Source organism: Opisthocomus hoazin, chromosome 19, assembly GCF_030867145.1.
Source record: "Opisthocomus hoazin isolate bOpiHoa1 chromosome 19, bOpiHoa1.hap1, whole genome shotgun sequence".
In the NCBI taxonomy this organism is placed as follows: Eukaryota; Metazoa; Chordata; class Aves; order Opisthocomiformes; family Opisthocomidae; genus Opisthocomus; species Opisthocomus hoazin.
Window position 1 is genome coordinate 16,121,466 of NC_134432.1, and position 21,547 is coordinate 16,143,012.

The 21,547-nt window shown below is 57.8% G+C and overlaps 1 protein-coding gene across 12 annotated transcripts in view; it reads left to right on the forward strand.

Moving 5' to 3' along the window:
- DAB2IP (DAB2 interacting protein) overlaps positions 1 to 21,547 on the forward strand; it is a 249,932-nt gene that overhangs the window by 190,159 nt on the left and 38,226 nt on the right. For 10 of the 12 annotated variants that reach the window (XR_012765876.1, XM_075439751.1, XM_075439752.1 and 7 more), the window contains 2 exons: positions 12,534 to 12,687; positions 20,147 to 20,245. Coding sequence is in view for 11 of the 12 variants with exons in the window: in XM_075439751.1 (XP_075295866.1) it covers positions 12,534 to 12,687; positions 20,147 to 20,245 (253 nt within the window). In the remaining variant the exon portion in view is untranslated. Of the gene's footprint in view, positions 1 to 2,034; positions 2,402 to 3,855; positions 3,916 to 12,533; positions 12,688 to 20,146; positions 20,246 to 21,547 lie in introns of those variants that run through there. The other 2 variants (XM_075439753.1, XM_075439754.1) reach the window with 2 other exon arrangements.

The following is a 21,547-nucleotide window of genomic DNA, read 5'->3' on the forward strand; positions in this document are numbered from 1 at the left end:
GGGCATTTTAACAGTCAATTTGGAATGAGTCTGGGTAACCACAGACCCTTCCACTCTTCAAGGTTATTGGGGAATTTGTTTTTTCCCAGTGATAGACAGCATGGTCATAAAGCACTGGCTTCACAGTCAATAAGAAGTGAGAGATGCCTGGGTTTAATAGCTCAAAAAGGTAAACACAGCAGGCGTTCGGAGAGATCGGTGTCCAGCGGGCCGGAGGCAGAGCCGTGCCTGACCATCCTCCCCCGTCCAGCCGAGGAAACAGAATGAGCCAGGCCCGGAGGAAAAGGAGAACAGAGGACTCCAGACAGTACAAAGAACAGTCACTGAGCCTAACTGTGGATGGAAAACCCACCCTTGTAGCCCACCGACGGTACCACTTTCCCTGCCCTCCGACAAAGCACGGCGGCTTTGCTCTCACAAATGCCGTTTCGTTCTGACACGGAGTCAGGTGGGTGGGTGCCGGGATCCCGCACGGAGCACGAAGGGGTAGAGGTGACGTGGGGTGCCCCAGGGAGGCTGCCGGCGTTGGCAATGATCGTAACAGCTCTGACCGTGCTGTGCACCGGCGTATGGCCTGCGAACGGAGCCGCCCGTGGGGAGAGCAGCAGCCTGCAGGGAAACACCACCTCGTCCGGACGAGGAGTGAGGCACACGCTTGCTTTAAAGAAGCTGGGATGAACCCTGGCTTGGAATAAAATTAGCTGAGACTTTGACGTACAGACTTCTTTTTGGTGGTGGTAATGCTCACTACAGCAGCATTTAAACACCGAGTCAGCGGAGTGCGGGTTCTTCTCTGCCTGGCACTCCCTGGGGAGGGGGAAAGAGCAGTCCCCGAGGCCCCGGTCTGCAGAGCTTTGCCTTCTGCACCTCCCGCCCTACCCAGGGATGTTTAGTCTGGAAGCCGTGGGGAGGGTCAGGGGGGAATGAATGAGCTGTGCATGACAGACCTGCAGCCCCAAGGAGTTCGCGTGCTCCAGACACCGACCCAAGCACAGCGTGATCGATGGGGCAGCGCGCCGGGGCAGGGCCATGGCAGCGCGGTACCGTCGGGAAACCTGTTTGTCATTTGTGGAGGTGAGAGTGCGGAGAATGGATGTTCAGCAGGACGGTGCCGCGGAGCTCCCGGGGCTCCGCGTTCCTGCGTCGCTTCATCACCCGGCGCCTGGCTCGGGGGCCGGTCCTGCTTCGGCAGGAGGGTTGGACTAGATGACCCACAGAGGTCCCTTCCAACCCCTACTATTCTGTGATTCTGTGATTCTGTGAACGGACACAAACTGAAGCAGAGGAAGCTCCAGCTGAACCCGAGGAAGAACTTCTTCCCTCTGAGGGTGACGGAGCCCTGGCCCAGGCTGCCCAGGGAGGCTGTGGAGTCTCCTTCTCTGGAGATATTCCAGCCCCGCCTGGACGCGGTGCTGTGCAGCCTGCTGTGGGTGACCCTGCTTGGGCAGGGGGTTGGGCTGGGTGACCCACAGAGGTCCCTGCCAACCCCTAGGATTCTGTGATTCTGTGATTCTTGCACAGGCCGACGGTCTGGAATTCAAGGATTGGGACAGGGGAATTTCAACCAGGCTGTTCCCAGCAAACAGAGCTGTTCCGCTGCGTCTCGGTCGTTCTCCGTGTTGTCTGGCAGCAGCAGCGGGGCTGCGCCGGGTCCCTACGTCAGCTGGAGCTGCCGCGGTTCCCAGCACATCTGGCTTCCTGCTGGAACGCAGGCCAAGAGCTCGTGCTTGTCGGGTTCGGCACTTCCTTCCAGATTGTCCCAATGATGTGTCTGAACGTGCAGCAGAAAATATCCCAGTGCTGGGCTGCAGCGAGGACCTGGATGCTGCCTTCTCCCGCTGCCTCCGGTCTGCTCCGCTCTCCACCCACCGCGAGAGCGAGGGCTCGTTCCAAAGTTCAGGTTCTGCATTTTCGTGCCTTGCCAGGAAGATAAAAGGGTTGGTAAAACTGTAACTTGACCTTCGCGTTTCGCCCCAGCCAGGGAGATAAGGTGCTGCAGGCAACGCGGAGAGCCAAGCACTGATGGCTGTGGGAAAGGGGACCCCCAAGGCAGGGGCTGCCCGGTGAGGACCCCGGCGCGCCGGCTGGGGAGCTGCTGGGAGCTGCTGGGAGCTGCTGGGGAGCCCGGCTCGCAGGCAGGAAGGGCTTGGGATTGCTGACCGGGATCGCAGCCTGGCACGTGCCGTGTTTTCGCTCTGCTGCACAAAGGACCCCTGTGCTGCTGCTGCAGATCTGAGGACGAAAACACTGACTGAAGCTGCCCGTTATTATTTCTGGCTACTCCAGCAATGTATCAAAAACCTGACGCTGGGTTGATGCTGGTGCCCTACTTTATAGAAGCCCTGAAAAGCAGATCGAGGACAGCGAGCTTGTCTCTCTGCATGGCATCTGCCAGCAAAGGGTGAGAAAACTTCAAACTGCTGGCGGGAGAAACGGGGGGAGGCAAAATGCGCCGAATCGGGAGCGCTGTGCGCAGACTGCGAGGGGAAGGGGTCTGCTTCTGCTCTGGTAAGGAGGGGAGGTGGGAAGCGTGGGGCGTTCTGCTGCACAGGCTGCTCGTCCTGGCATCATGGCTGGGGAGCTGATGCCGGTGTCCCCAGCGCGCAGTGCGGACCCTGAAAGGAAGGAAAGGACCCCACCGGCCTTAGGTGACAGACGGTTCTGCTCGTTGTTCAGTAGCGCGGGCAGTCCTGCACGTTTTCTGGATCCCCTGGAGGTGGGAGAGGGTCATGCCCACCTCTCCGGGCACGAGGAGGAGAGGCCCGTGAGGGTGCGCAGGGAGCTGGCGTCGGCGCTGGGCAGAGAACCCAACGCGTGTTGACTGGTTTCACACAGAGTCACAGAATGGTCGGGGTTGGCAGGGCCCTCTGTGGGTCACCCAGCCCAACCCCCTGCCCAAGCAGGGTCACCCAGAGCCGGCTGCACAGCACCGTGTCCAGGCGGGGCTGGAATATCTCCAGAGAAGGAGACTCCACAGCCTCCCTGGGCAGCCTGGGCCAGGGCTCCGTCACCCTCAGAGGGAAGAAGTTCTTCCTCGGGTTCAGCTGGAGCTTCCTCTGCTTCAGTTTGTGCCCATTGCCCCTTGTCCTGTCGCTGGGTTTGCCAGCGCCGTGCGCGCTGGGGCCGGCTGGCGGGACGCTCCGGTCGGGAACCCGGCTGGCAAACCTCCGGAGGAGACCAGCCGCGTGCCTGCGGCCTCGAGCGGGCCCTGCCCGTCTCCCACCCGGGACCTCTGCGCGGGGCAGACCCGCAGCGTCCTTGCTCATCGGGGAGATTCCCCGCGGTTCTCGTTCTCCCCTCGCTGCTGTCGGGCGCTTGCAGCCCCGGCGCCCGCTTGCTCCCCTGCTCCGGAGCAGCCCGGCGTGAGGGAGGGTTGATGGTTCGCTGCAGGCACGGACGGTGGCCTTGAAAAGCGGGAAGGGAAGGAGCCGTAAATACGATGCGGGGGTCGGTGCCGCGCGGCGGGTGTTCGCGTCCGAGACGGTCCCACTGTTGGCGATGAGCAATGGAGGCGCTTGGAAGCGCCACGCTGACAGCAGCGCTCCGGGGCCGGGTCGGCGGGGCCTGGGGGGGGATGGCGGCAGCGGGGATCCCGCGCTCCGCCCCGGCTCTGGGGATCGGGCCGGGGGGCCGGGGTGCGGGTCGCGGCTTCCCGCGGGGGCTGCGGGCGCTGAGGGCAGAGCGCTCCCCCCCCCCCCCCGCCCCTCAGCCCGGCCCCGCCCCCGCGCCGCTCCGCCGGGCCGGGGCGCTCTGCCCAGCTACAGCGCAGCCAATCCCGGGGCGGGGCGGGGCAGGGCGGGGAGGGGCGGGGCCGGCCCGGGGCGGGGCGGGGAGCGGGGCGGGGGGGGCGGCCCGCCCGCGGGCGGCGGCGGCAGCGCGGCATGGCCGGAGCGGGGCGGGGGCCGGGCCCGGCGGGTGAGTGCGGGGCTGTCCGCGGAGCTCCCGGGGCTGGCGGCCGCGGGCCGGGCCCGGAGCCCGCGCAGCGCCCGGCGGCGGAGCGGGGCCGGGCGCTGCCGCCTGTCACCGCGGCTGCCGGCTGCGGACCCCGGGCGGGCCGGGGCCGGAGCTGCGGGCGGTCGCGCCCCGCCGCGGGCCGGCTGCAGCCTGCCCGGGGTTGGTTATTTTTAGCGCGGCCGCGTCCGTGGCTCTGTGCCTTGAGAATTCGCTTTCGTCGTTATTTATCAAAGCGCCGTCGGTGCCGCCGGCAGCCGCCCCTGGCCGGGCTGCGGGGCCGGGGAGACGGGGCTCGCTTCGGCTTCCCTGGGGCGGCTCCCGGAGCAGAGACCCTGCCTCGCTGCTCCGTCCTCGGCCGGATTCTGCCTCGGGGTTGGGGTTATCCAGAATTTCGGGGATAAAAATGAAAGACTGTGTGCCTGCCCGCCTCCCGCTGCGGGCATGGAGGGGCTGCGGAGCACCCCGAGTCTGGGGGTGCCGGTGGGAGCGGGGTCCGGGCCAGCACTGGCGGCCGCCGTACGGCCTGGAGTGGCCTGGGCCTCCGTGGGGGTCCCCCGGGTGGGTTTTGGGGGTTCCCGGATGGGTTTTGGGGGTTCCTGGGTAGGTTTTGGGGGGTTCCCGGGGTGAGTCTCGGGGCTCTGCAGTCCCCACTCGCCCCAGACCGGAGCTGTGGGAAGGACTGGTTCTCCGGGCTGGGCTGTGGTTCGGGCTCACAGATCCCTGCCTGCCGCCTGCATCAGGTGTTACAGATCCAGCACCGTTAGCTGTGCTGATCGGGTCAGAAAAGGTGATTTTTTGTAATGGGAAGTGTCGATTTCTGTCGAAAGCGAGATGGTGGAGCTACGCTGCTCTTGGGAGGGAGGGAGAAGGCGTTTCCTTAGCTTCTGCACAGCATTTTTTATTGTTAAAGCTCAAGCAGTACTTCTGACCACCTTTTGTTTCTCGTTTTTGGGGCGTTTTGCTTGCTTTTGCAGTTTCTCCAGCGCTGCACGTCACCGACGCGGTCGGCGTCCTTGCCGGGCGCGCGGGTCGGCGCTGGCAGACTGGGCAGTGGCACGTTGCTAAACAAACAAACACCCGCACCCAGGCGAATGTCACGAGTTCAAATCATCCTTCAGGTTTGCTCTGGCAAAAACAGCGTTTGGAATCTGGTGTGAGCTGACAGAGCCCTTCTGAATGTAATTAATTCTGCTGCCGGCTGAAACTGAGAACGGCCTTAAAAACAAGGGCAGGCAGTAATAAGTTTAATTACACGTCCTCTGTGTTGCTCAGCACAGGTGTTGGGTTAGTGAGGGTAACGTGACGCTGCCTTCACACCACCGGTGTCCTGCCTGATGCTTCCCTGCGCCTGGAGAGCCCCAAACACCTGCGCTTCAGCCGGGTTGGAGATCAGCAGCTGGCCGTCGGAAAACGGTGGGAGAAGGTTTGGGTTAGCAGAAGGTGGAGAAGGGCGTGCTGCGTGCTGAGGCTTCATCCGCGCGTCCTGTCCTACAGGCAAAAACAAACATTCTCTCATCTTCTGGAAGCGTGCAAGTTCTCTGGCGCTGTTGTTCTTGCTTATTCCCATAACATCACTTTCATATTTATTTGTTAAATATGAGGATGAGACGCTGGGGAGGAACGGGTGAGAACCTTCAGCAGTGGTCGGAGGTTAGCGGAAAGCCGGCACGAGGCAGGGGCTCACACAGGCGATGCCGATGAGGCGTGGAGAGGGCTTGGGGCAGAGCTGCTGCGTCGGGCAGCCTGCTTTGCGCCTGCTGCGGGGAGAAGCGCAGCCATCGGCGCCGTCTGGGCTCTGCGGGCAGCGTAGCCCCGGGTCCGTAGCAGCAGCACAAGGCTCCGAGCCGCGGGCGTAACAGCCTGCGCCCCGCACGGCTCCGGCGCCCGCTGGATCCCTGCTCCCGTCTGACGCTGCGGATCGATGCGGTGGAGTCATCCGCTTTGTTCTCGGTCGTAACAAAACCTCATCCCCAGGCTGGAGACAGATGTCAATTCTGTCCGCGCTGCCCGTGGATCTGCCGGTCTGTTCCGCTGCGTTGGTGCCTGTGGGACCCCCGGCTGTGGGCGTGTGCTGGGAGGAGGGTGAGGGCTGCCCTGAAGACCCTCCTCCCAGCTGCTCGGAGGAAAGACCCGTCAGCCCTGGAAAAGCTATGTGCAGGGAACGTGTCCTGACCCGGAGACGTGTGGCGGAGTCAGGCCTGCGGTTCAGGAGATGGGATCCCGCCGGCGGTGGGGAGGCACCCATGTTGGAAAGGGCGACTCTGCAGCTGGCGTTAGTGGGACGTCAGCTTGGTGCCAGGAGTTCCTTCAGAATTCCCCAGTCTGCTGGGCTCTCAGGGTGGAACAGCAGGAGATGTAAGAAAGGCTCATTATTTTTTTCCCTGTGTTTCAGTGTTAGCTTTTGTGTCTGCTCCATCCCTCTGCAGCTCCCCAGCCAGGTTCCTTGTTTGTTTGCGTCTCTCAGAAATACCAGGAAAACTTTCCTCGTAAAACCACGGAAGCAGCAGCTGGTTTCAGGCAGGTGAGGTTCTGAAATGAAACCCAACGGGTTGCCCCGTTGAGGGCTTGTCATCGCAAGAGAGCAGTCCTGGAATTGGAGTGTATGAGTGTGACACACAAGACCTGAATAATTCCAGAAGAATTCTGTGTAGACAGGCTCTGCGTTCTCTCCCTCCCTGTAGCCTCAGCAGAGTATCTTTGTTTGTGAAAGAGCATTGAGCTTGGACTCGAGGGTGGGTGTCAGGAGGATGGGGCCAAGCTCTTTTCAGTGGTGCCCAGTGACAGGACAAGGGGCACCGGGCACAAACTGAAGCAGAGGAAGCTCCAGCTGAACCCGAGGAAGAACTTCTTCCCTCTGAGGGTGATGGAGCCCTGACCCAGGCTGCCCAGGGAGGTTGTGGAGTCTCCTTCTCTGGAGATATTCAAGACCCGCCTGGACAAGATCCTGTGCAGCTTGCTGTAGGTGACCCTGCTTCGGCAGGGGGGTTGGACTAGATGACCCACAGAGGTCCCTTCCAACCCCTATTATTCTGTGATTCTGTGATTCTGTGACTCCCGGGCAGTTCCTCTGGTCATTCTGCAGAGCTGCTGCTGCAGGGGGCCAGCGGCTGCCTCCGCTGCTCAGAATGCAGCCCCGGAGCCAGACGAGGAGAGGGTGGATGCGCAGAGTCTTCCCTGCAGTCCCCGAGGTGCTGGGTAGGTTGGGTGTGCGGTCCTGTATTCTGGCTGCCGGTGAAGGAAGCAGGCGGAGGAGCATTGCATCCCTTCACGTGGTAATGCTTTATGACTTTTATTATTTAGAACAACAATCCTCTCTCCTTGCTCTCGGGCAGTAAACCTCTTCCTTTAATAACCAGAGAGTCGCTGTCTCTCCGTAGGACTCTCCGGGTCAGCGCCGGTAGCAGTAATCTCATTTCTCTTTAGAACTAATGTGGTCTTTTATGAAATTTTTCCCCCTCTTCATTTCAACTGGACTTTAGGCAAGTAGAAAGGGATTAAAATCAGGCCCGTGGCAGAAGGGACCGAATGTGCTGTTTGGAAAGAGGGTTTCCTGCTGTGAGATGTCTCTGGGCAGCCGGCCGTTCCCACCGTATTAAACCAAAGGTGTGGGAGCTGCGTTTGTTCAGCTCACGTAAGGTGGGACAGGACCTGGAATCCACCGCGAGGGATGGCAGCAAGAGGTTGGGTGGCCCCACAGGCAGCGTTCTGAAAAGCAATGGCAGAGATATGAGTTTGGACAAAGCACCACTGTCATCTTGGGAGCGTGTGGACACAGCAAGCCAGGGATGTCCCCGTGAGTTGGCCTGGTAGGACACTGGGTGGCTCCGGGATGGCCAAGGAGGAGCACGGGTTTGCAGGGACTCCGGTATCCCCGTCCCCACGGATGCTGCTTTCTCCCCGCGCTGGGGGGAAGCGGGCAGGGCTGAGGAGTGTCCGCGTCCTCTGCCCCAGGGGCAGCGAGGCATCGTGACACTGCTTGGGGGCCACTGGCTTGCTGGGGTCTCCTGGTAGGTAGGAACGCCCCTGCCTGCCCGGGTGGAGGTCCTGGCTGCGGGCGGTGGGGCTCGGGGCAGAGCCGGAGGGAGCCGGGGCACGGCAGCACAGCCCTCGCGTTGTCTGCTTGATGTTTCTGCACTTCTTCACCAGCAAGTGAGATTTTTGGGAGGTTTTTTAGCACTTGCCAGCCCTCACCCAGTAAATTGCCTTTGGGCAAAGCCCTCTGGGCCTTTCATGGGCTGATGCAGTACCAGCGGCGTTCCCGGTCCCGTGGCTTCCCGGTAACACGCACACAGTGGGCTGGGGTTCTCCTGCCCGGGTGAGGGGAAGGCTGCGTGGTCCTTGCGGTAAGAAGAAGGGTGCCTGCACCCTCTGAGACAGGGCAGCAGCTGGTGGCTGTGACAGGGCCTTTTTCTTGCTGTTGATACAGAGGGAGGTCTGTGGGAGCTGCGACAGGGACTCCAAACACCTCCTGGTAAACGGGTTCCTGCCGCAAATGTGGTGTTGCTGACCAAGGACGTGAGGATGCTCTCTCCTCGAGAAGAGGGCGTTGAAATGGAAGGACCGCGTGGGCTTTGGAGGCTGGTGGTGCACAGCCCTGCTGGCGGGGGGGCTGAGCGCCGTAGGTCAGGGCTGGCTGTGGGTGCTGGGGGGCCGGGGCAGCTCTGCGCAGGCAGCGCTCACCCAGCTCTGCCAGGGGTGCTCTGCCAGCCCTTCCGCTGAGGCTTCAAACGAGAGCCTCCAATTAATGACATCTCCCCATTTAGCTCCTGATACACGGGCAGATGCTGGGCCTTTCAGGGCTGGTGTGGGACCTGCAGCGCTCCCTCCGTGCCGTGCAGCAGCTGGTGAGAAACGTTTCTGTCGCTGACCCGGGTCGCATCCGATCGGCCGTTCGGGAGCAAAGGACATCGTGGGAGCAGGTCCTGCTGAGGCAAGAACCTGACAAATAACTCCTGCCTGAGAAAAGTGCCCTTAATTTTAGGATTCCCAGAGGCACGTGGCAGAGTACAGAGGGATATAAATACGCGTTGGCTGAATCTGGTGAGAAAGTAGCGTGTCCTGAGAAACTGCCCCTTGGTAATGCGTGCTGCACATCTGCGCTCCCACCGCGGCCTTGCAGCTGCGGTAGTTTGAAATGAAAAATAGACTTGTTTTAACAGAAATTCTTAGGCCAGAGTGGAACAGTCCAGCTCAGTGGTGTAGATGTGTGCGTTACCTTATTCCCGAGCTGCGGGTTTGGATTATCAATATTTATATTCCTCCGAACAAGAATGCAAGCCTCAGCTTGGTCACTTACCTTTTCTAGTTTCATCTGTAAAACATGGAAATAAGATTTACCATAAATGCTTTGATTCTGGGCTTCTGGGGGCTTGGTGAGCAGCCTGCATTGTCAGCTCTTGAGCTGGTTATTAGTTCTGCGCTCGGCATCCAGGGGTAACCTGATCTGTCTGCCTGTATGAGAGTTAATTCACAGTATCATTCAGAGGAAAAGGATATGGGCCCTTTTCTGTGAAAATAGTGTAAAATTGCCACAAAGTACTGGGAAACGACTGTGCTCAGTTCCTAAAGATCGATTTATTCGCCATAGAGATCTGGGGTGAGTGGGCAGCTTTCAGAATCGCTAATGGGATGGAGAGCCTTTTGCTTCGAAGCCGCTGCTGCTGGTCCAGCACAGGGCTGTGCTGACCCGGGGCTTCGAGCGTCGGGGGGCTGGTGGGTGTCCCCGAAGGAGAAGGTTGCGGTGTGGTCGTCGGTTTCTGTGCAGATGCCACGGTCCCAGCAGAGCCGGTGCTGGCTGCAGATGCAGCGTCCGGAGGCTGTGCTGCCGCTGAGCCCCCGGCAGCGTCTCCCCAGGCGGCTCGTCCTCCGCTGCCACCAGCCAGGAGCGATGGCCTGCAGCCCGCAGAGCTGCCGAAGCCGCGGAACCCAGCTGCGGGCGGACCCGTTATCACCTGCGGGTTCGTCAGGGCGTGAATCTTAATGGCAAAGGTGTCCTGGTGGACGACAGGTTAACCATGAGCCAGCAGTGTGCCCTGGCTGCCAAGAAAGCCAATGGGATCCTGGGGTGCATCAAGAAGAGTGTGGCCAGTAGGACGAGGGAGGTTCTCCTTCCCCTCTACACTGCCCTGGTGAGGCCTCATCTGGAGTACTGTGTCCAGTTCTGGGCTCCCCGGTTCAAGAAAGATGAGGAGCTACTGGAGAGAGTCCAGCGGAGGGCTACAAGGATGGTGAGGGGACTGGAGCATCTCCCCTACGAGGAGAGGTTGAGGGAACTGGGCTTGTTCAGCCTGAAGAAGAGAAGGCTGCGAGGGGACCTTATAAATGCCTACAAATATCTGCAGGGTGGGGGTCAGGAGGATGGGGCCAAGCTCTTTCCAGTGGTGCCCAGTGACAGGACAAGGGGCAGTGGGCACAAACTGAGGCACAGGAAGTTCCGTCTGAACATGAGGAAGAACTTCTTCCCTCTGAGGGTGACGGAGCCCTGGAACAGGCTGCCCAGGGAGGTTGTGGAGTCTCCTTCTCTGGAGATATTCAAGACCCGCCTGGACAAGATCCTGTGCAGCCTGCTGTAGGTGACCCTGCTTCGGCAGGGGGTTTGGACTAGATGACCCACAGAGGTCCCTTCCAACCCCTACCATTCTGTGATTCTGTGATTCTGTGAAATCTGGAGAAGCACCTGTTTGTCTTCCGCCGCTGTTTGTCCTGGATTCTCCTTTGGCTGCTTTCGAGACTCAGCCTGGCGCGGGGTTCACTGGGAGCCATGAATTTTGCATGCGCTGTTGACATTTCGCTGTGTTTTGGTCAGCTTTGTGCTAGGGAATGACAAAACTCCCCACACACTCACAAAGCAGTCGGAGAGTATACTGGGAGTATTGTTGTTTGGCTCATAAAAGACCATGCTGAGAGCGTCTCGGACTCCCCGTACTGCTGTCCTTCCGTGCCCTTGAAGAAGGCGTCGTGCTCTCTTTGAAGGCGGAGGGACACGTGGTCTCTCTGGAAGGCCCTAAAGTGCTTGCCAGCGGTTTTAAAGGTCAGAGTTACCGGGGTCAGAGCTTTTGTGAGCGGGCTGGCATTGGAACGTTTTACGTGGTGCAGACGACAGAGAAGGCAACTGCTCCCTTTGCTCTCAGCTTATTTTTTCCTTTGCCACTTTATGGTTTTGCTCCGTTTTCCCTGGGAGTACCTAGCTATCTTTCTTTTTCTTTTTCCCCCCTCGAGCTCTCTGGTTTTGCTTTAAGAGGTGCAGCACCATTGATTGTGGCGGCTGTCTGGAAAATGGTGTGCTGCCTGCTGTCTGTGGGCTCCCCGCTGCTAAATGCTGCCAGTGGGACTCCGCAGCGTTTACACCGATCGATGGGGCTATCATGGCCTCATTTTCCACACCGTCCCCGTCCCGGGGCTGTGTGAGCAACCGGAGAGAGCAGACGAGCCCTCGGGTTGTTGGGTACAGATGCATGGGCTGCATCCGCGACAGGGGGGTGTGTGGCTTGGTGGGGAGAAGGGTACCCCGGCACGGGGCCGGCGTCTGCCCCGGCACTGCCAGCCGCTCCCCCGGCTCCGGGGCTTTAGAAGGACGTGTCGTGAATTCCTCCCCATTGCCTGCTGTAGGTGACCCTGCTTGGGCAGGGGGTTGGACTGGATGCCCCACAGAGGTCCCTTCCAACCCCCACCATTCTGTGATTCTGTGATTTGAGGGCAGCTTCCTTCTGACAGCAGGGCCTGGGTGCTGCGGAACAGCGTGACGATGGAGTAGGGTGCCGAGGGGATCACAGAAACACAGAATGGTCGGGGTTGGAAGGGACCTCTGTGGGTCACCTAGTCCAACCCTCCTGCTGAAGCAGGGTCACCCAGAGCAGGCTGCACAGGACCTTGTCCAGGCGGGTCTTGAATATCTCCAGAGAAGGAGACTCCACAGCCTCCCTGGGCAGCCTGGGCCAGTGCTCCATCACCCTCAGAGGGAAGAAGTTCTTCCTCGGGTTCAGACAGAACTTCCTGTGCCTCAGTTTGTGCCCGTTGCCCCTTGTCCTGTCACTGGGCACCACTGGAAAGAGCTTGGCCCCATACTCCTGACCCCCACCCTGCAGATATTTATAAGCATTTATTAGGTCCCCTCGCAGCCTTCTCTTCTTCAGGCTGAACAAGCCCAGCTCCCTCAGCCTCTCCTCGTAGGGGAGATGTTCCAGTCCCCTCACCATGGGATCTCCCAGGCGTGCGCAGAGCCAGCGCCGTGCCGGCCGTCGGAGCTCAGCTCAGCGCCGCAGAGAGCCCGGCACCACGGGTGTGGTGGTGTTTGGAGACGTGTCCAGCTCTGCAGACACCCGCAGCCTCCACGCCTCTGGTAACGTCGTCCCCACTGCGTCGGAGTTTGGAGAAAATGTTTGTGCTGAGCGTGCAGCCTGCGGTAGAACCCGCTCACCAGATCATAAATGGGGCCGTGTAGCAGTCCCTGCTATTCTGGGCCCTCGGTTATCTCATGGCAAAAACTTCCCAGGAATATTCTGCAGTTGTTGCTAACAGATGGGGTAAATAATTTCGCTGGGAAGGAAGCATCCACTGACACCGTTACATTTTTCCTCTAGATCCCATCTAATGCCGAGGCTGAAGGAATCGCGCTCCCACGAGTCTTTGCTCAGCCCCAGTAGCGCTGTTGAGGCTCTGGATCTCAGCATGGAGGAAGAAGTGGTCATCAAGCCAGTCCACAGCAGCATCCTGGGACAAGACTATTGCTTTGAGGTAAGGAGCCTTGTTCTCCGCGCCGGGGCTGACCGGGGAGCCGGGTGTGGGCTTGCATCGTGGGCTTCCTACTGCTGTAAAACATTTCTGCTCGGAGCTGCTACGCAGAGACCGTTTCATAAGCTGAAAATGATTTCCATCTTTCCAAGGAGGATCGTAGCCACAAAACCAGAGCGGGGAGCGCTCTGCCTTGTGACCGCTGTCGCCACAGAGCTCGCTGCCGGCACAGGTGCTGCACCGCTTAGGGCCGTGTGTTAGCAGAGCAGAGATTTGTAGTTTGTGTTCATCAGAAAGTGCTAATCCCTACTAAGTGTTCACAGAGACATGAGACGTGGTCACGACGACAGCCTGCTGGTGTCAGTGGGAGTGTTGGGGGCTTTGTCTAGAACAGTGAAGCTTCACTTGTTTTGGTAATCGGAAAAATCTATGAGTATTCCAATTTTTTTTAACATCTGTTATGGCATGTGGTGAAGTCTGTACTAGCAGGAGGTGGTAGGACACGTACAAACCAGTCTGTGGCTGGAGAATGCAGTGGAGTATGTCTGGGGAGTCATTTGTCCTGCGTCGTGGCACGGTGTTGCTGCTCACGGCAGTCACTGGGTGTAGAACCGGGAAACGCTTTTCTTACAGTAGTAAGGTGGCCGACACTTGTGTTCCTGTGAAGAGAAGGTAACTGGTTTGTGCTGGGGCACAGGAGAGCAGACAGACCGTGAGTCTGTGGCTGGAGCGTGCTGGAGGGGGCGGTGGGACTGGCCTTGGACGGGCAGTGCTGGGTGAAGGTGGCCGTGGCAGTGTCCAAGGGGCTCAGGCTGCAGAGGTGAAGATTTTTTTTTTCTGTAGTGAAAGTGGCACGCTCAGAAAGAAATGAGTTCAAAGGTCCATTTATTAAAATACAAGCAGGTAACACAAGAAACAGCCTCACAAAAAATAGCCCCAAACGTAAACTCTGGAGTGGGCTGAGGTGTAAATTTTCCAGTGCTGTTCATTCTCTGTGGAATTGAGCAAGTGCGGCAGGTCAGAAGGAGAACAGTTTTGTAAATTATATGGCCTCTATTACGTTCCACTCAAGAAAGATAAAATGAAGCTAGATGGAAAATAGATGTGACATCCATAATATAAGAGTTGTTTACCAATTCTGTTCAGCGCACAAGAGCAGAAGAAGGGATATGAACAGTACTTGTAGAAAGTTGACTGAGAGGGAAATGACACAAGCCGTGCACTTGTAAGGAGGAAGAGAATTTTATTTTTAAGTGAGTTGGATAAAGAAGAGTCATACAGGAAAAAAGAGCATGTTAATTGCTGTTCTGCAAATCCTGCAGAGGAAAGGAAGAATGCTGGAAAACAAAAGGGACGCTGAGGTACAACTGATCAGCAAGCTCCGGCGAGAAGGACGGAGGTGAGAGCTCCATGGCAGGTTGTGGTAATGCCTCGGTCTTGCGTCTCCAGAGAGCCTCCTTCAGCCTCGGAGGGCTTGGCGTGGGTTTGCAGGTCTCCAGGGATCACCGGTGGGCAGCGGGCAGGGCCCACGCCGCGCCGTGCTCCCGGGTCCCCCCGGCAGAGGCGAAGGCCAAGCCTTGCCTTGGGCAGCGCAGGGCTGGAGGGACGAGCCGGGGTGGCGTGTGCTGGGACGGGCTGGGCGGCTGCTGCCGGCCCTGCGGGCCCCCGCCGGCCTTGGCACAGACACCTGCAGCGCCTGATTCCCAATGTCAGGTGACAGCGAGAGCCGAGCGACAGAACCACACGAGCATCTCCTCCTCCGCAGCGCTTGAACGTTGCCTTCAGTGATGTCCCCAGGGTCCCACCTGTGGGCGGTGATCCCGCGTCCTGCAGCGCTGCTTGGTCTGAAGGTCCAGGCTCGGCTCGGCAAAGGCTGCTGCCGCCCTGGAGTGAAAGCTCGGCGAAGAGCAGCGGAACCTGTGGTGGTTCCGGTAGCCTGGAACTGGGAAAGCCCTGCCTGGAGTCTGCTCGAGGCTGGAAGGAGAGCTGAAGCTGATGGCCGAGCCGTGGCACGGCTGTGTGCGGGAGCATGGAGGAGTGAGCAGCTCCTGGAAGAGGAGCCCTGACCAAGAAATGTCAAGCGAGAGGGGCCTGCCGGAGTCACGGAGACGAGGGGAACCGAAGTATTCCCTGCACAGGGGCTTGGGAAGGTGCTGCCGTTGGTCGTGGTGCCTTGTCCCTGCTCTTCCAGGCTGTTGGGGACCTGTTCCCTGGGGAGGGCTGTCGGGCACGGGCGGGTTTGCCGTCTCGGATGGCGAGGTGGAGCGTTGCCGTTGTTGGGCAGTGCCAGGCACACAGCTCTGAGCAGCCTGCTCCTTGCCGTCGGGTGCTCGGGCAGCGCCCGGGAAGCTGCTTCCCTCACCCTCGGTGCGTGAGGTGCAGCGTGCCGCAGGACCTCCTCCTCCGCCGATGGAGCCGCGCTGAGGGCAGCTCCGGAGCGGGAGCTGGCACCGCACCCGAACGGACACCAAAGCGAGAGGTGCCAGAGCCATCGGCGGTGGAAGAAACCCGAGCGGCTCGTTCGGAGGCGGCGGGCTGCGTGAAGGTGCGGTGCCACTGCTCCTCGCCTTGAGCTCGGCCGGCCGGCGTTGCGACGTGCCGAAGCTGGCGGCTGGCTCTGCCGGCGGGTGGAGAGTCCGCAGTAGCGCAGTCCTGTTCCAAATGCTGCGTTTGGCTTTTTCTGCTTACTTGGTGCTATGAAACTTGCATTTTTCTGACTTGCTGAGTACTTGGCAATTGCTGTTTGCTGCTTTTCTTCATCGATTTTTTTTTTTAAAAGTTACTCAACATCATCTTCTTTCTCCTTACCAGACTTCCCAGTCAGCAGAACCATCCGGTGCCGCTGCACGTGCCGCGTGTGCTGGATGCGCGGTGGGCACCGCAGCCCGGCGAAGGGGGCTCGGGGTCCGGACGCCCAGAGCCTGCTCCTGGCTCTGCGCTGGTGGGCTCCGGGGGCTTGGGCTGGGCAGGGGAGTTAGGACTGCACCTGGGGAGGAACAACCTCATGCACCAGTACAGGCTTGGGGTGGACCTGCTGGAGAGCAGCTCTGCGGAGAGGGACCTGGGTGTCCTGGTGGACGACAGGGTGACCATGAGCCAGCAGTGTGCCCTGGCTGCCAAGAAAGCCAATGGGATCCTGGGGTGCATCAAGAAGAGTGTGGCCAGCAGGACGAGGGAGGTTCTCCTTCCCCTCTACACTGCCCTGGTGAGGCCTCATCTGGAGTACTGTGTCCAGTTCTGGGCTCCCCAGTTCAAGAAAGATGAAGAGCTACTGGAGAGAGTCCAGCGGAGGGCTACAAGGATGGTGAGGGGACTGGAGCATCTCCCCTACGAGGAGAGGTTGAGGGAACTGGGCTTGTTCAGCGTGAAGAAGAGAAGGCTGCGAGGGGACCTTATAAATGCCTACAAATATCTGCAGGGTGGGGGTCAGGAGGATGGGGCCAAGCTCTTTTCAGTGGTGCCCAGTGACAGGACAAGGGGCAATGGGCACAAACTGAAGCAGAGGAAGCTCCAGCTGAAGATGAGGAAGAACTTCTTCCCTCTGAGGGTGACGGAGCCCTGGCCCAGGCTGCCCAGGGAGGTTGTGGAGTCTCCTTCTCTGGAGATATTCAAGACCCGCCTGGACGCGGTGCTGTGCAGCCTGCTCTGGGTGACCCTGCTTGGGCAGGGGGGTTGAACTGGGTGACCCACAGAGGGCCCTGCCAACCCCTACTATTCTGTGATTCTGTGATTCTGTGATTCTGTGACTGAAGGGCTCTGCCACTGCCTGGGCAGACCAGAGCCTTGTCCTGCGGCACAGCTCCTTGTCCTGTCGCAGGACGGAGCGGGAGAAAGGAAAAACTGCCATTGCTCCGGTACAGCTGAAACCGTGTCGCCGCGTCCTGGCCTTGCCTGAGCGAGGGAGAATTTAGCTGAGCTATCTTTAGCTCCACTAAATTTAGTCGAGCTGTGCAAATGCTTGCCGTTGCTCGCTCACGTGGCCCTTTGGGCGCCCGGAGCAGCCGTCCCCAGCCTGCGGGGCCGGCCGGGCAGCGCCGGTTCGTCCTTCTGCGCTTGGCTGGGGTGGGATTCGACTTCTCGTGAAGTCTTTCCGACCCTTGGAGGGAAGCAGCTTCCGTAGCTCGGTTGTCATCAGCGGTTGTTACTCCAGGGAGATTCCCTCAAGCGTGCTTTGAGGAACCCCTGCGGTACCCAAGACATTCTTATAATGACAAGGTTTTATCTGACTGAAGAGATCACCCGTCCGAGGACTGTGGGTAATGAATGTGAATAAGTAACATTTTAGAAATTAATGAGTTTTATTAATTGAGTTTATCCTGTACGTTAATAGTATTCTACCATATCCAAGATCTTGATGAGCTTAGAATACTCTCTTTACCAAGATAATTAATATCTCAGGAAGATCATTAATGCCGTATGATGTTTAGGTCAGAGCTCAAAGCTGGGATGTTATTGCAGATCTGGGGAAAATGACATTTTTGGTCACACATGGTAGCTACAGCCTTCAACTCCCATCAGATCAAGAGGGCTTCATCTCTTACACAGGAGGATTTTCCCCTTCTCTCACTTAAGTATGACAGTTACAGTTTTTTTAGGTTTTGAGTGATTAGTTAATCGGTAATTGTTTTGGAATCGAATCATAAATTTTACCGTGATAACTCAATGATAATATGTTGACTTAAGTGTGGCAAGAAAATTTATTAGATATTCAACCTAACAGATAGCTGGTAAAAGAAATGACATTTAATTAACAGACTCAGTAGAAGGACAGCTAAATTGCGTGCTTATTGATTTGGATATGAATCCTCTAGGCAGCCGTGGGCTCCATGTGTGTCACCAAGGAGGGCTTGTCTTTAAGAGAGCATCTTTCAACAATGATCAAAAAAGTCCCAATTCTCTTCTGTGGAAGAGCTTCCAAGTTCCCTACCTTCTCTAGATCTGAGAACGTGGTTTTCAAATGCATTTGTACAGCGAACTCCCATCAAAACAAGAGAGCTAACCAAAAAGCTGGGTAAGAAGTGGCCTGTGAGGCAGTGGACTAGTGGGGTGGTTTACGGAAAGGTGTGTTTGACCTGTTCCCCCACTGTGACCGGATTTCTGAGCAATCAGTGGGGCCTGAGTTTTGGGAGCCTTCGTCAGAATGTCAGCGGGAGGGGGTTTGGGGGACAGAAGTGGGGACAGAAGCCTGGCCATGACACCTGCAGGGCAGTGTGGCTGCACCAGCAGTGGCAGGAATTTGATGTTTTGGTCTTGAACATGGGTGAGTTTGAGTCTTCTGCAGCTGAAGGTCTGAACTGTCAGCTTCTTGTCTGAAGAGCGGTTTTGAAGCCTTAGGAATTGGCATGGCTGGAGCACCTCGGGAGCTGTCTGGAGCAGTGCTCCTCGGCTGTGCATCTTCCATGTTGCTTCGCCGTACGTTCCGTGCTTAAAAACTGCTGCCAGGTGGTACCTGTGGGGTCTTTGTGCTTGGAATCCAGCGTTAAGGTGGTACCGCACGATGTCGTGCGTTGCTGCTGTCTGGGTGTCGCTGCCGGTCGGGTGTACGGCTGCGCTGGGCTTCAGTGCTGCTGCAGGAACACGTTACCGAGAGAAGGATCGAGAGGCGAAACGGCCGTGCCCTCTGGCAGAGCAAGGCGCAGGGATCACACGCCGTGGGCGCAGTCCCGCAGGCGATCTCCTGTGCCACCAGAAGTCCACTGAAGGTTCAGGGAAGGAGGTTCACGCCAGCATCTGCAGCAGCAAGCAGGGGGTGAAGCAGGCCGGGTTTGTAATGGGAAACTTTGAAGAAGCTGGAAATACACTGGAGCATGAAAGGGTGCTGAAAGGATCGTACTGCTGTGCCTGCTAATACGGAGTCATCTTTTCTTGGAAATAGAAGATAACTTGTGCTCGGAAGAAGATATAATTGTACAGGGCAGAGGATGAAAGCGTGGAAGGACAGGGAAGAGCGTCTGCCTGAAGGAGAGAGCTTCTGGGTTGGAAGATTTCCTGCCTTTGCTGTGTGAAGACAGGAGAGGCCCCTTGTCATTTCGTCCTGGTTGGAGGATGCTTGTGTTCAAAGGAAGGGATGTGCTCAGCGCGTGGTTGAGGTGAGCTAATGACAAATGGCAGCGAGTGCCAGCTCTGCTGCAAGAACAGGTTAGGCTTCTGGGAGATACACGAAATTAAAGGAGATTGTGTCTCCCAGAAGCCGATAACCCAGTGTGCAACGTGTAAACACAAACCCTGCGAGATGATAAAGGACTCAGAAATAATTCTGCAGCTCGAGACCGGCGGAAATGAAGCTCGGGGGGGAGTTATTTAAAGCACTACCCAGGTCCCTGTGGCCTGCAAGCAGAGATGTACGTACGGAATATTGCTGGGCATCAGCAAATGTGGTGAACGTGAAGGGCAGAGCAGCTGGTGGAGGGCTTGATGGCCCGGGCAGGGTTCTGGTACCCCGGTCACGGTCTGAGCGCTCGGCAGCAGGGCCTGGAGGGGTGCCTGAGGGTGGGGAGTTGTGGAGAACTGCTGGCCTTTTAGACCGGGGCACGTTAGCTGATGCCAAGGCAGCTTGGTGTGGTAGAGGGGAAGAAATGTTGGGTGCTTGTCGTCCTGGGGCTGCTGGGCAGTGGCTGCGTTGGTGGGCTCTCAACAGCGAGGACTTTCCGTGTGGTCACAGGGGTGTGATAAGGAATAAGCGACATTTGCACCGCTGGAAATGTCAGTGCTGTGAGCGTGCTTATTCAGAACGTGGCTGTGAAGTCCCCACGGCCAGAGAAAGTCACACAAATACTGCAGCAAGATCCCCTGGAGCGGTACAGGCAGCGGGAGAGGCGAGAGGAGGGCTCAGCAGCCCTTTGCCGGCCTTCTCCAGGCGCGGGAGCCCCGGCTTCGCTCTCCCCGGCTGGGGAGCTGGTGTGGGAGCACGGGGTGCCCCGGGCGGGCTGTCAGTCCTGCTGTCCTGCTGTCAGGAGTCAGGTGTATAAACTTGGTCCCGTGTTCTTCGCAGCGTGGTCTTCAGAAGCAATAGGACACAAAGAGGGAAGGTAGGAAGCCAGCCTTTCCAGGCCCGATGTTCTGCTGAGAACAAGGAATGGGTTGTTGCTGTGGCAGGCTCTGGGCTGAACCTGGAGGAGTGCCAAGTGGTTGCCATTTATCTTCAGTTCATCTAAGGATTTGCACTCTCTCGGTTGTGGGACTCGGTGGTTTAAAGGCTCGCATGCATGGGGCCCATTATATGGTGTTTTCTGGTGTGGAAGAGGAAGAAATAATTGGAATTTGCTTCCATGTTTCTTTCTGTGACATACAGCGTTGCCCTGTTTTTCCGTGAGCCTTAGGGGCTGTTGCTTCATGCTTGGGTAAAGCTGTTTACTTAAAAAAAAATAAAAATCCACGAGCATCTTTCCTAACTCGCCCTCTCCCCCCAGATCACAGTCTGCAGTGTGCTGGTCAAGACATAATCCTGTTCCTTTCCCTGTAGGTGACAACTTCATCAGGAAGTAAATGCTTCTCGTGTCGTTCCGCAGCAGAGCGAGATAAATGGATGGAAAACCTGCGGCGTGCCGTGCACCCGAATAAGGTAGTGGCTTTGAGGAATTGCCTCTCTTGTCGCTCTGTTCCTCGTTGTTACAGTTTATAGCCCGGTGCATAGTAGCAGCAGGGGACGTATTGTCATTTTAGTGAGTAAGTGTAACCATGGGTCAGCCTTTTTCCTTATTGCTTTCTTCCACAATTATATTTACAGGCAAGTGCCAATTATTCTTCCCCTTTTTTCTCAGGCCATGCTGCTTCAGCTGTTGCTAAGCATTGATCAGACCTGAAGAATCTTCAGTCTTGCTCTGTTACTGATGACATTTGCCACCGGTGTAGGACTTTCCACCTCCCAAAAGCTCAGGGACAGATGTCAGGTACCTGCCAGGAAAGTCATGAGACTGAGTAGTGTCAGGAGTTCGCCCATCACGCTGCCCGACTCCAGTAGTGCTTGCGGCGTCTGCTTTAGTGCTGGAGAAGCTCAGATGCCCGTGGCAGCGAGGTCTTGGAGGCGATAGTGGAACGTAGCTGTCCCTTCTCCGGTCAGGTGAGGTGGCAAAGTCATCCCCTCTGGGATCTACAGAAACAAATCCTCCTCTTCACTGGGACGCAGGGACACCCAAGATGCGGTTTGATGGCCCACTAAGGCTAAGTATGTCCTAAAATAAAATCTACAGCTGCTCCTCCCTCTCCACACCGGAGTTAGCTAACAGAGATTGACCAGGCCTGATCGGCTGCAGGATTTCACCAGGGCTGAGCTCAGTCAACAGGTCTTTTTCTGCTGATCAGACACAAATGGTGGGATCCTGTGAATCCATTCCTGGCATCGGAGCCACGTAACTGTGCATACAAGTTAGGTCCAGGCCTGGCAGGTTGCTGAAGGACCCCTCCGTGTCGGAGCTGGTTGTTCCCCGCGCAGTGCCAAATGTCAGTATGAAAGATTTCCGTTGGTATCAGAGCGGGAGCAGCCAGGGGGAGAGGTGGACTTCTGCCTCAGCCGCGTGTTCCTGCCTGTGGAGTTCTGTCACCCCGGTGCTTTCCGAGGGCAGCAGCCTGCTGGTAACGGTCTGAAAGAGCTGTGTGAGGTGTGTGTGGTCACCCTCGCCAGGAGAAGGGTCCCGGGAATGGGAGCTGGGGCTGGGCACGTCACTGTGGCTTGGAGATGCCGTGTTCAGTGGAAATTCGTTTGGAAGTGTGCCCCCATCTCGAAACATGCCACTAGCTGCTGGCTAACTTGCCATCTTTGTTTGAGTTAGTAGACAATGAGCTCTCAGTATCTGACTTGATATTTGTCAGGAATTCAGTGTTCTTGTGTAGTTCCTGCGTGTACTTCCTGACCCTGCAGTACCCC